Below are 14,534 nucleotides of genomic sequence, written 5' to 3' on the forward strand. Positions count from 1 at the left end.
AATCATTGCAATAATTACCCAAAGTAATACTAAAAGTAACAAAAGAGATGTTTGGTCATAAATGTAAATTCAAATGTACAGTATATCTACAATAATAGATCAAAGTGTATCTGCAATTTCTAGCAGTAATAAACATGTTAGTTGGCAATACTGTATTCCTCAATGAAGGACAAGCAGATCAAGGATAAAATGTTGGATAGTCTTATCTACCAGGCGATCTTTCAGGACAGTTTTTCAGAGTAGTGTTCTACACATGTAACTGAGCTGTTTGTCATTATTCTAGAGCCAGTAATTTATTTGCACAGTCTGCACATCAAAATAAAACAAATAATTATACATCAGGATTGGTAGGAATACCAAGTATTATTTCACAACTGCCACTACGTGTTTCTTCTTCTCTGACACAATTGCCACAGATCCAGGCTTGCTATGTTTGAGACGATTCACCTCCCTAGAAATAAACAAAATACACAAAACATAAGCAAGTTTATGAGAAATCACCTTAACCAAAGAAACCTTTCTTAAAAAAAACAGGGTTTTCTTTCACTAGAAAACTCCTTACTGAAAAAGAAAAATGTTTTCACAAGGAGACTGGGTAAAAAGTAGCTAGAAGTCAACTTGGCTAATTTAATTGTTTCTCCTCTCATCACATAATAGTGTCCTATTCCAAAGAGAAGAACATTCTACTGGGAAAATGGCAGTGAGCTCTACTTCAGATTCAAAATTCTATGATGAATAAAAATTTTTCTAACATGTTTCAATAAATGGATGCTATGAGTTCTTTAACTTGGAAAATATACAATACCTCTTAATTCCAGCTTCACTAGAAAGAATTTTTTAAAACATTATTTACAATACTTTTTTTTAGAATGAGCAAAAATGTTTCCTTATTTTGATGGAATTCATTTCTACTGGTTGACCTTTAAACATAATCTCAAAAAATAGGTAATAGAAATTCTCAGATAATCACTGTTTCCCCTTCAAGGAAGATTTCAAAAACATCTCTACTGTGTAACGGCACATAAATTATTCCCTTGAAAGGCATGTTTTTGTTTATTTCCGGTAATCTGAGAGGGGAAGTTAGAGAAGGGTACTGAGAGAGAATCAAATGCCCCAAATCATACTTTCGTCGGCGAGCTTCCTTCATGATCCGCTGTTCCTGGATCTGGCTGTAGATAGATTTTGGTAGATGTCGGTGACGAGCAATGCGTTTTATATGAGGATGATGTTGAAATTTCTCCTTCAACTTCTGGTTATAATCTTTGGCTGCTTTTTCTCGTGATGTAAGCTGGAAAAATGCATTTTGATATTTCAGTGAAAGGTTTGTTCTTTTCTTCAAATAATAAAGCTAGGAAGCACCGTTTCTCCCAAAAACTAAACTTCTAGGACATGCAACCAAAATTGCCAAGGTAATTCTACCCTTAACAAGGTTATGTGAATCCTATCTCTGCAAACAGTGGGCTGTATGCCTCCAATGTAGACAGATGCCACCAACTTAAAATATCAGTCCTGAGGGAGTAGGGTTATGTGGGCCACTGAATCAGACCTTCTCTGGGTATAAACAACATAGAAAAAGCACCTAAATTAATCCCTCGACATTTTTCTGTAAAAATAACTACTGAAACAGAAAACAAAAAGTGTTCAATTCTGTGATGACAGGGTCTTGTTTAACAAATGTTAAGGATATGATTTAGAGGAACTTATAATGATGAACCGCAATCTAGCATAGTGTGATATTTACCAATCACTAAGCCTAAAATAAAATTGCCTTTAATTACTGTTATCATATCTTGATTTTCCTTACTGGGGATACAGAGAAAACAACTCACACTTAACCTTTTCTTTTTAAACTTAGTATTTGTTGTTGACAAAAACACTCATGTTTGATATGAAATGTTTTCATAGCAAAAACATGAGACATTCAGAAAAATATCAGAAACAAAAAACCAACCATAACCTCCAATCCAGAGTTAGCCAGCCAATGATAATATGTGTTGTATCTTCACAGAATCTTCTTTATAGTCTGAAGATTTCTATATTTTTAAGTTAGTGTTTCACTGTTTTTGAAATTAAAAGACCTCCCAGGCACTTGTAGACTTTATGTGCCTGATTATTATTCCTTTAACAGAGGAAGCAAGCATTCTCAGTTCTAACCTACTAGTCTTTAGACGTTCTCTCCTTATCTCAAGAAAAACACAGAGAATCAAGAAGACTCAAATATTATCAAATATTTTAATTAACAAAGGCCTCTGGAGGTGCCTATGACATAAAAAAGAAAACCTCAATACAGCCTTGTCTATTTTGTTGCTAACTTATTTTTTATCACAACTATGCCAGTTTGATCAAAATACTTAAGAATATTTCTGGGGTGCCTGGGTGGCTCAGTGGGTTAAAGCCTCTGCCTTCAGCTCAGGTCATGATCCCAGTGTTCTGGGATCGAGCCCCACATAGGGTACTCTGCTCAGTGGCGAGCCTGCTTCCCCCCTCTCACTCTGCCTGCCTCTCTGCATATTTGTGATCTCTCTCTGTCAAATAAATAAATAAAATCTTTAAAAAAAAACAACAAAATACTTAATATTTCAAATAAATCCGTTACAATATAGTATTACCCACTAAATTAGAAACTAGTTTTATGACAATGAAAGAAAACGGGTTCTCTTACCACACCCAATTTTTCAGAAGCATTAGCTTTCCACAGACGAATGTTCATTTCATCAGATCCACACATAATATATTTGCTGTCAGAAGTCCATTTTACACAGATAACATGTTGCATTCTCTTTGTGTGATAGACTTCCCTATAAAAGAGGAATTAAGTAAAAATTAGGATTTTTAAAATTTAATTAATTTTATTACTATTTTTTAAAGATTTTATTTATTTGACAGAGAGACACAGAGAGAGAGCACAAGCAGGCAGCGCGGCAGGCAAAGGGAGAGGGAAAAGCAGGCTCTCTGCTGAGCAGAGAGCCCGATATGGGGCTCGATCCCAGGACCCTGGGATCATGACCTGAGCTAAAGGCAGCCACTTAACCAACTGAGCCACCCATGCACCCCTAAAATTAGGATTTTGATAACAGATTTTCTTTAACCATTGCCCACCAAGTATCTGGATAGCATTTCTGAGTCTTAAGAGAGTATAAAAGGGAAATACAAATTAATTTTAACGTACTTTTATTGAACCAGACTAACAAGGTTCTATGCTAAGCCCTGGGGAGTTAAAACAAAACAAAACAAAACAAAACTCCTGCCCTCAGAGGAATTAGAATCCAATAAGAAAAATAAATATAAATAAGCTAAACAAAACCAGATGCCCAGGAAAGTTCACAAAATTACTGAAGGCATATATACAACACAATAAAATATGCTGAAGCTAGAGTAATTTTTTAGCAAAAAGAAACTGTCTCCTCCCTCCAAATCAATTCAAGTCAATAATCATTTTTTTTTTCATTTTACTGGAAAATAAAATAAATGTAATAGCTTTCAAAGAGCACATTCTGGTATGTTGATCATAATGTATGATTTTTGTTTTGGTCGAAATGTTTAAAAAGCTTAATTAAAGTGAGAGTTGATGATTTACATGTGTGAATGGAAAGGGAGGGCTATAGAAGTGTCTGATGAGTTAAGAATCATTTAATAAATGGAGATGTAAAATATCGTACCTATTTGGAAAGGCTGTGAAACACGCTAAGTGAATTCACAGAAGATTCTATATTGGGAAAGTGTTAAAAAGAGCATTAAAAGACAAGTAAAAGGCAAGGTCAGGAAAAATAGAGACTTTTGGAGAAATGAGTTTTCCGTATCTGGGTTAGACAATTCAAAACAGAGACTTGACAGAAAGGAACCAAACTTGGCCATTTTGCACAGTAAAAGAAAACCCATACATCATGACCAGATCAGAAAGAATTCGGATTTATAAAAATTATCTGAGATACACTGTTTCTAACGGATATCTTTTGAGCTCGAATGAACATGTAGAGAAACCCAAAGAAATTTATTTCTAAAAGGGGAAGGATGGTTATAAAGAACATCCTATTATAATAAAAACTAGATGAGACAAACTGCATTTCTTTCCCCTCTCAATGCTCTGCTTTTACAAGATTCATTTCTCATAATCTCTACCTACTTAAGTGGCCCTTCTTTTCTTTAGCACTATAATGTATGTATGTATGTATGTATGTATGTAAAAAGATTTTATTTATTTATCTGTCAAAGAGAGAGAAAAAGAGAGTGAGCACAAGCAGGGGAAACAGCAGGCAGAGGGAAAGGCAGGTCCCTCACCAAGCAAGGAACCTGATGGGGGACTCAATCCTAGGACCCTGGGATCATAACCTAGGCTGAAGGCAGACCTAACCAACTTAGCCACTCAGGCATCCCATAATGAATTTAAATGACAGGAAATATGGGGCGCCTGGATGGCTCTGTTGGTCAAGTGTCTGCCTTTGGCTCAGGACATAATCTCAGGGTCCCTGGATAGAACCAGGTCCCTGCTCAGTGGGGAGCCTGCTTCTCCCTCTCCCTCTGCAGTTCCCCCTGCTTGTACTTGATCACACTCTCTCCCTCAAATAAATAAATAAATAAAATCTTTAAAAAAAAAAAAAAGATAGGAAAATTCAATCAGGATTTCACCATTAAAAATAATCTGTTGATATATGAAACCAGTCAAATCTAATGGTTAGTTCCTTAACCAAAACAGATCCTCCTTAATTGTAAAGTATGTGGAATTCTTAACCTCTAGATACCTTTATGTATGTTAAAGATTTAAAAAAGCTCACTGAAAGTCATGCTATTAGGAGATACATTTTAAAAACTTAAATTCTTTACTATACAGTCAAAGTACTCCATGTGAATACAAGTAATTTATTTGTTTGCTTAGTAAATATTGAATGAAATCCCAATAAGCCTAATTTCATTTTTTTAAGCTCTCAAATTAGTAACTTCATTGTTTTTTTTATTATGTTCAGTTAGCCACCATATAGTACATATCATTAGTTTTGATGTGGTGTTCAACGATTCATTAGTTGCATATAACACCCAGTCCTCCTTAATACCCATCACCTGGCTACCCCATCCCCCAACACCCCTCCCCTCTGAAACCCTCAGTTTGTTTCCGGGAGTCCATAGTCTCTAATGGTTTGTCTCCCTCTCTGATTCCCCCCACAATCAGTTTTCCCTCCTTTCCCCTATGGTCCTCTGTGCTTTTTGTGTTCCACGAGTGAAACCATGTGATAATTACCTTATCACAGTACTACTCTGTTTAACTTACTTCACTTAGCATAATCCCCTCCAGGTCCATCCATGTCGATGCAAATGGTGGGTATCCATCCTTTCTGATGGCTGAGTAATATTCCATTGTATATATGTACCACATCTTCTTTATCCATTCCTCTGTTGAAGGGCATCCCAGCTCCTTCCACAGTTTGGCTATTGTGGACATTGCTGCTATGAACACTGGGGTGCATGTGCCCCTTCTTCTCACTACATCTGTATCTTTGGAGTAAATAGCTAGTAGTGCAATTGCTGGGTCGTAGGGTAGCTCTATTTTTAACTTTTTGAGGAAACTTCATACTATTTTCTAATTTCAAATACTGACTTAACTGTAGTTTTTAAATAATCTATTAAAAATTTACTTCAAAAATACATGTTACCATTTTAAGGTCTTTCAGAGAAAAACAGTTTAAAAATAAAGATTATTCAAAGCACTGGCTGTGCTATTTGAGTTTGTAATAAACATTACATTACATAAACATTACATAAAAAGCAGACCACAGAACAAACCAAAACTACCTGTTCAGCAGATGAAGGCAAAGATAGAGGAAATACCACTTATATCTAAACCCAACAACAAGTACTATATATCACTACAGTGATTACAAAATCTTTAAATGACATCAGAAGGCAACTCCCTGGCAATGGGGCTTAAGAACACCTTACTTCATACAACTTTGGAAATTACTTGAGCTTTTTAGATAGACCCATGCTTGGACGCCCACAATAGCTTTGGAATAATTCAGTTTGAACTCAGCTGCGGGCCCTTGAGATGATAGGTGTCCAAACATTCTCAATTCTCTCTTTTTGTTCTTTTCCCATTCTTTCTCTCTGCTTATACATCCTATTAGAAAAGTGCTGTCCTGAATGGGAGAAGATATTTGCAAACGACATATCAGATAAAGGGATTTTGGGTATCCAAAATCTATAAAGAGCTTAGCAAACTCAACACCCAAAGAGTAAATAATCCAATCAAGAAATGGGCAGAGGACATGAACAGACATTTCTGCAAAGAAGACATCCAGATGGCCAAAAGACACATGAAAAAGTGCTCCACATCTCTCGGTATCAGAGAAATACAAATCAAAACCACAATGAGATAGCACCTCACACCAGTCAGAATGGCTAAAATTAACAAGTCAGGAAATGACAGATACTGGCGAGGATGCAGAGAAAGGGGTACCCTCCTACACTGTTGGTGGGAATGCAAGCTGGTGCAACCACTCTGGAAAACAGCATGGAGTTTCCTCAAAAAGTTGAAAATAGAGCTACCCTATGACCCAGCAATTGCACTACTGGGTTATTACCCTAAAGATACAAACGTAGTGATACGAAGGAGTACGTGCACCTGAATGTTTATAGCAGCAATGTCCAATAGCCAAACTATGAAAGAACCTAGATGTCCATCAACAGATGAATGGATAAAGAAGAGGTGGTATATATACACATGGAATACTATACAGCCATCAAAAGAAATGAAATCTTGCCATTTGCGACAACGTGGATGGAACTAGAGGGTATTATGCTTAGCGAAATAAGTCAATCGAAGAAAGACAACTATCATATGATCTCCCTGATATGAGGAAGTGGAGATGCAACGTGGGGGTTTGGGGGGTAGGAGAAGAATAAATGAAACAAGATGGGATTGGGAGGGAGACAAACCATAAGTGACTCTTAATCTCACAAAACAAACTGAGGGTTGCTGTGGGGAGGGGGGCCGGGAGAAGGGGCGTGGGGTTATGGACATTGGGGAGGGTATGTGCTATGGTGAGTGCTGTGAAGTGTGTAAACCTGGCGATTCACAGACCTGTACCCCTGGGGATAAAAATACATTATATGTTTATAAAAAATTAAAAAAAAAAATTGCTGTCCTACTATGGCAACTGTGATGCAAAGAAAATAACAGAGGGCCACATTCCCCTAATTCTTAGTATCTTCCAGGGTTGTGAGGAGAAGGCAATCCAGCAGCCCTGCTGCGGGCCTGACTGAATAATCCCAACAAACCATTCATGACAGTTTGCAGAATATCCAGTAAGTTGTAAAGGAGGCAACAGCCATATGAAAACCAACACCAGGAGTTCTACATGCAGAAAACGGAAGGAAGATCAACGTCATCAGAATACTCCAGTCATTACGCTTTTGATTCAAGCACCTTTTTAATGAGATACATAACAATGATGACAATGGCTTGCTGATAAGCAGTGATACAAGAAAGGTTAGGAATCAGTATGGCTCCCTCCAATCACAGGGTAGGAAGACACAACTACCGTAAATAAAAATACCAAAGAGTTAAACAAAAGCAGGTTGGCTGGGACCAAAAAAGATACGGATGAGTTGCCTGACTCTGAGGAGTCACTGAAAGACTTTTTTGTTTCTGGAATGAGGCTGGGATGAGGGTGAAGAAACTGAGGTGTAGACACAGGGTCGGCACCTGCACAACCCGGACAACAATGAGGAACTCCTTAAAATTCTGCACCCAAGGCCCCTGACTTAGATGCACCTGATTCCTGACCCTGCTAGAACAGAACGACCCTGAGTCAGAAAAAGGACACGATACGAACTTTGAAAATGAACATCACTCAAAAGACTCAAAAAGGTTCAGTACTATAGAAGCTAAGCTAGTTTTCAGTACAAGTAGTGACCAAAATTCTCATCGCTGCACTAAAATGGTGAGATTTCTCCAGCCTGCTATAATTAAAACACCAAATTTATGCTGTCTAGATTTATTTTTCCCTTAAGGGAAGGAAGGGTCCCAGAACAACTCTCTACTACCATAATCAAGAGCCAGTCCTCGTTAGTGTAGTGCTGAGTATCCCCCGCCTGTCTACCATCATCAATCTTTATGAAGCTGGGTACACTGCTTTACCAGCTCCATACCGTGGTCCTCTGGCACAGATCATCACCTCCCACTCTCATTATATATGTCTTCTGTTCCTTCCTCTCCCAGATTCCACTCATTCCTCTCCTTTCCTTTCCTACCTCTAATCACTGTTACCTTTCACCGAGTCCATCTTTTCCCCACTGAGCTTTAATTCCACCACGTAAGAGTAGGACACTCAATCAAGTGTATGTATTTATGCATATGCATGCGCTGCGTATATATATTTATATGGTATTTTAGAGAGAATATTCATTTATTCTTTTTAAATTTTAATGTCAATACTATTACTATATTAAAATGGAGGTAATCATATCTTCAAGTGTGAACACCACTATAATACTTTAATTATCATTTAAAAAAATTTATTTTAAGTAATCTCTATACCCAACATTGGGCTTGAACTCATGACCCTATGGACTGAGCCAGCCAGGTACCCTAAAAATCATTATTTTTTACAGGAAAATTTCCCCCAACTTACTTGGTTTTGCTCTGAATATGCTTCTAGGGACAATATAAAGCATTACTAAGGAACAACAAGAGTATGCATGAAAGTGCTCTATAAACCACAGCACACTATACAAGTAGCAATTATCTCACACATGAGTTAGGTTTTATAGTCAGCCCATAAGGCAAAAAACCAAGTGCAGTCAAAACTATCCTTAAAACCTTGAAATGCCATAGTTCTCTATTAACTAACTCAATACAGCACTATATAATAGAGATGTATAAATATACATTACATTCAGTAATACATAATATGTAGTAAAGGACCAAGCTCTACAAAGTAACATGTATCCTCACACTAGAATTCCACCGGATGTGCTTATAGAACAAGAGACAAATGGAGGACAGGACAGCTGAGTATCCTATCTCCCACTTCTTGGTCATTCCATGGCATGTAACTACTAGTGGAATGGAGGAAGAATGGTCCTCACAATTTAAACTGTTTTTTTTTCTCTTTTTTATTTTTGCTTTGAATGTATAAGAGCTGAAACTGAATAAGAAAAAAAAAGGTATTGTTATTAATTGCTCTTAAACTATATGAGGGAAAACTTTTCTACATTCTTAACATTTTTAAAATTTTTTAATAATTTTTTAAAGTTTATATTTTAGAGCAATGAAAATATTATCATGATGAAAATATATCATTGTATATTTGTTCAAACCCAAAGAATGCAGAACACAAAGAGTGAACCCTAAAGATAAAACATGGATTTAAGGTGATTAAGATGTGTCAAGGCACAGTTATTCTTATTACTAACAAACGTACTATTCCGGTGAATGATGTTGATAATGGGTGGAGGGGTAGCAGCTCTCCATGCATTGGGGCAGAGAATATATAACAAATCTCTGGGAGTGCCTGGGTGGCTCAGTTGGTTAAGCATGTGCCTTCGGCTCAGGTTAAGATGCCAGGGTAGGATCAGGTTCCATATCAGGCTCCGTGCTCAGCGGGGAGCCTGCTTCTCCCTCTACCCTCTGCCACTTCCCCTGCTTGTACTCTCATGCTCTCTCTCAAATGAATAAATAAAATCTCAAACAAAACAAAACAAAACAAAATGTTACCTTCCTCTCAATTTTGTAGTAACCTAAAAATGCCCTAAAAAAATTAAGTCTTGGGGCGCCTGGGTGGCTCACTGGGTTAAGGCCTCTGCCTTCGGCTCAGGTCATGATCCCAGGGTCCTGGGATCGAGCCCCGCATTGGGCTCTCTGCTCAGCGGGGAGCCTGCTTCCCCCCCTCTCTCTGCCTGCCTCTCTGCCTACTTGTAGTCTCTGTCAAATAAATAAATAAAATCTTTTAAAAAAAAATTAAGTCTTAAAAAAGAGTGTACTATAAACACTTAAAAACAACTCTAAAATACAGGCAAACACTAAGGTAAACACTAAGATTTCTTCTCAAGAAATTATATAAAGGTAGTTTCCTACTCAGAGAAAGAAACTGCCCAGTAGGCTCACGTTTTGCCCATAGATGACACAGTGGAAGTCGGTATCCTAAGTCACAATACCTGTATGCGAGTCCCCCGTGCACACATAACCAAACCACCTTTCAAAAAAGGTAAATGATGATCAAGATAAGAACAAACAGTTACTGGTAGTCACATACCTGCTTCTACTTTTGTCCACAGGAAAGATACGAATAGATTTATCAAAACTAGCAGACACAAACTCTTTCCCAGTGGGGGAATAATCCACATCAAGCACCGCAGACACGTGATCCATATGTACCATCACAGGAGTGTCCAGGGCGCGCATATCAAACGTATACAAGCTGTAAAAGAATGTCTGATTATTCCATACAAATAGTAATAATGCAGTACTAAAAAACAATAAGGAAATTAAGACCACTGGCGGCTAAATAATGCACACCTAAATGTATAGCTTTTTTACACAGCAGCTAAGGGATGGGGAAAAATATTACCAGTTTTTATTATTCCTAAAGATTACATTTATACACTTTCATCCTCATAAACATAAATCTCACTGTAGGAAATGTAATGCTTTCAAAAAAGTACAGAGTACAAAACTTACCTTTAATTCTACCACCCAAAGGAACAACAGGTAGTGCAGTATAATTACTTCTAATCTTTTCACTACACTAATATTTAGATATATACTCCTAACAAAATTGGTAATACTGTATAAAGTTCTATATTCTCATATTTTATGTAGCATACGGTAAACATTTATAGTTGCATATTTAAATGAGTTAAAATAATTTATGCTTAAAATTTTAAATATATTTATTTATAATTTAATAAAAAATTTCCAACTTTCAATTTTAGGTAATTCTTGAATTAAATTCCAGCATTAGAATTTCTGAAATTCAATCTGTAACTGAATGGAACAGATTCAATTAAATCTGGACAAATTCCTACAAGTAAATTACTAAGTCCAAAAGCACAAGAACTTTTAAGGTTTCGTATAGCTGACAAGTCATTTCCAACAAAGTTCCACTCCTGTCAGTGATATATAAAAGTGACTATGGCTTTTCAAAGGGTGTATTAAAATTAGAAAGCTATACTTTTTGCACAGCTGGTAAATAAAAAAAAATGAGTTCATGATTTTCAAGATTTAAAGATCCTTAATCAAGCTAAAAGAATAATGCTTCAGATGAAGCAATGCGCACAAAGGACAACAGTAACACAGCATTACTGTATTCAAGTTCCTAATATTAAATGCTTCAAGATGCTAAGATTATTGAGAAGTTTGAGAAGAAACCAGGTATCTACGTAACTTAAAAGTAATCTCTCCAAAGATTTGTGTTAATTACCAAAGGAAAAAAAATAGTAACTTTATAGTGCAGAAACTTGGCAGACACCATCTTAACTACATTACCTAGATTAATACCACCAATAGTAAGACAAAGTGACATCATCCACCCCTGAAGTGATGAACCAAGAAGGGCACATCAGTTTTGAGGTATTCTTGCAAAAATTGCATAATCTCAATCTAATAATGAGAAAACATCAGGTCAGCCCAAATTAAGAGCAGTCTACAAGATAAACTAACAAGTAAATCCTTTCCAAAAGGACTAAGTCATCAAAGACAAGGGAAGATTGAGAAACAGTCACACTGAGCAGACTAAGGAGACATGACAATTAAATGCAATGCAGAATCCTGTGTTAGATTCTAGAACAGACAAAAAAAACATTAATGGAAAGACTGATGATGGAATAAAGTCTGTAGTTTAGTTAACCTGTGTCAAAGGCAGTGTACCCATGTTAATCTCTTGTTTTTGCTAACTGAACTATAGTTACATAAGATGTTAACCTTAGAGGAAGCTGGCTGACAGATATTATTTTTGCATCTTTTCAATAAGCCTCAAATCTCAGACTTCCCAGGGAGGGAGACAAACCATAAGAGACCCTTAATCTCAGGAAACAAACTGAGGGTTGCTGGGGGGTAAAAAGGGGGAAGGGACAGGGTGGCTGGGTTATGGACTTTGGGGAGGGTATGTGCTATGGTGAGTGCTATGAACTGTGTAAGATTGATGATTCACAGACCTGTACCCCTGAAGAAAATAATACATTATATGTTAATTTTAAAAAATTTAACAAAAAATTCCACCTAAGTAAAAAATGTAAGACTTCTAAGTCTTCTAAGTTACCTTTACATGGAGTCTATACATGTTAAGGTAAGACTTGAAATTTTATTTTTCCTTTTGTCTTACTAAAGTCAATAGCGATGCTGATAACATGACTATATGAGTATCAGCAGTGAAGAACTACACATTTTGTAGGCAAATATTTTTAGTTTCTATTAAAACATGTATGGTTCAGTCACTATATGGCATAGAGATCAGACAACTTTCTCACGAAAGGCCACATAATAAATATTTTTAGCTTTGTGGGCCACATGGTCTCTGTTGCAACCACTCAACCTAGACATGAGAGCACAAAAGCAGCCATATTCAATATATAAATGAGTATCATTATAATCCAATAACTATTTACAAAAACAGGCAGTAGACAGGATTTGGTCCATGGGTCGTAGTTTACTATCTCTGGTCTCTATCACTGAGAATATTTTCCTAAAACACTCTTCTCCAGTTTGGAAGATACATTTATTTTAGAGACACAAGTGACAATTTTCTATCTTATATTTGAAGGAATACTATCTAGGAAAATGTATTTCATTAGCAAAATTTATACAGTTAAGCCACTTCACATAGAACCAAATAAGTTTTCTGGGTTTTTTTGTTTTGTTTTGGTTTTTTATTTGTTTGTTTTTTTATTTGACAGACAGAGATCACAAGTAGGCAAAGAGGCAGGCAGAGGAAGAAAGAGGAGGAAGCAGGCTCCCCGATGAGCAGAGACCCCGATATGGGGCTCGATCCCAGGACCCTGAATCGTGACAGGCAGAGGCTTAACCCACTGAGCCACCCAGGTGCCCCTAGAACGAAATAAGTTTTAAAAAGAAGAAAACTTACTTGTAATCTTCATTTGCTGCAGTAAAAACGAAAGCTTCCATAGGGTTCCAACAAATTGTATTTGTTCTCATATCTAAGATGACCTGAGAAAGGAAGAATACACTAACCCATCACCGTGAAATCAATTCCCTCTCAAATAAATTAAGTCTCCCACTTCACATCCTTTCTTTTTTAACTGATTTAAGCACATATTTAGTAAACACCTATTATGTGCACAGTACTCAGGTTGGTGCAAGAGGAAAAGAAATCAATCACTAATTGTTTCCGGAGCACACAGGCTAAACAGTAAAGACTGAAAAATACAAAAACGCTTAATAAATGGTCCCTCAACCTCGAATAACTTATCGTTTAGTCAGAAAAATGAGATATATGTAAGAAAAGTTAAAATATAATAAAAACAGTAAATGCTTAAGTATCAAATTGGGGGCAAAATTAACAGTGATTTTAGAGTTACAGAAGAAAGATTTTAAAAAGACAAGCATGATTTGAGCCGACGTGGGACGGACCAGCATAACTGTGTTTCTCAGCCAAGAACACTACTGGCATTTCGAGTAGGATAATCTTTTGCTATGAACATCCACTGTAATGTTTAGCCTCTCAGGCACATGTCCACTAAAGGCCAGTCTCTAAAATGCCCCTCTCACATTTCTAAAAATATACCCCCGGTTGAAAACTAATAAGAGTAGGAGAGAAAGGACAGAAGAAACAATGATAGTCTACTATATAGAATAATGAAATGAAAGAAAGCAGGACCTCTGCCTCCACCAAGGTGCTACATCTAAGCACGTGAAGATCAGCACGCTGGCACAGCTAAATTCTGCACTAGTTCAAGATTTAGCCAAGGCTGTGGCAAAGGTGTAACTTGCAAACATGAGTTGGAGTACTATAATAACTGCAAATAAAATTGGCACCATGTGCCATCTGTACATACTATATGTTACCTTTACTGCCTCCACCAAGGTGACCTGCATGTGACAAACCCTATTTAAATGTTGTCTCACTGACTGAAACAAATACATCAATGGAATGCAAACTGGGGCCAGATATGGAGGGCCCTGAAAGCCAGGCTATAGTTCTTTTCTTCAACCAAAAGTAACAGAGCACCATTAAAAACAGAAAATGTAAGGGCAGACGGGCCAGAAACTACTATCTATTAAACTAGATTTCATCTTAGCATTCTGCTAATAAAATATAAAATATCACGTTTTATTCTCACCAATGTACTGGAAAAATAATTATTAATATCATCATTTTATAGGAGAAACACAGATCAAGTTACCTGCTTAAGGCCTAACAGCAAAGTTTATGCAAAATCTGCCCACTAAACCACGTGTATGAGTGAAAGGATTAAAGTGGTACTTTGGAAAGATCATCATTTTTATGTAGTTCAAATCTCAATGAATATACTCTACTTCTAATATTTCTGAATTTATTACATGTAGTAAAAATAGTTCAGGAACA

General features: G+C 36.7%; 1 protein-coding gene across 1 annotated transcript in view; it reads right to left on the minus strand.

The window, feature by feature from the left end:
• Window positions 1–224: 224 nt before the first annotated feature.
• DCAF13 (DDB1 and CUL4 associated factor 13) overlaps window positions 225–14,534 on the minus strand; it is a 28,839-nt gene continuing 14,529 nt past the window's right edge. The window contains exons 7-11 of the mRNA XM_032858545.1: window positions 13,074–13,156; window positions 10,248–10,412; window positions 2,663–2,798; window positions 1,125–1,288; window positions 225–451 (exon numbers count right to left, since the gene is read on the minus strand). Of these exons, the coding sequence (XP_032714436.1) occupies window positions 364–451; window positions 1,125–1,288; window positions 2,663–2,798; window positions 10,248–10,412; window positions 13,074–13,156 (636 nt within the window). The 3' untranslated portion in view covers window positions 225–363. The remainder of the gene's footprint in view (window positions 452–1,124; window positions 1,289–2,662; window positions 2,799–10,247; window positions 10,413–13,073; window positions 13,157–14,534) is intronic.

This window comes from Lontra canadensis, unplaced genomic scaffold, assembly GCF_010015895.1.
Source record: "Lontra canadensis isolate GAN:19392208 unplaced genomic scaffold, GSC_riverotter_1.0 scaffold15, whole genome shotgun sequence".
Classification (NCBI taxonomy): domain Eukaryota; kingdom Metazoa; phylum Chordata; class Mammalia; order Carnivora; family Mustelidae; genus Lontra; species Lontra canadensis.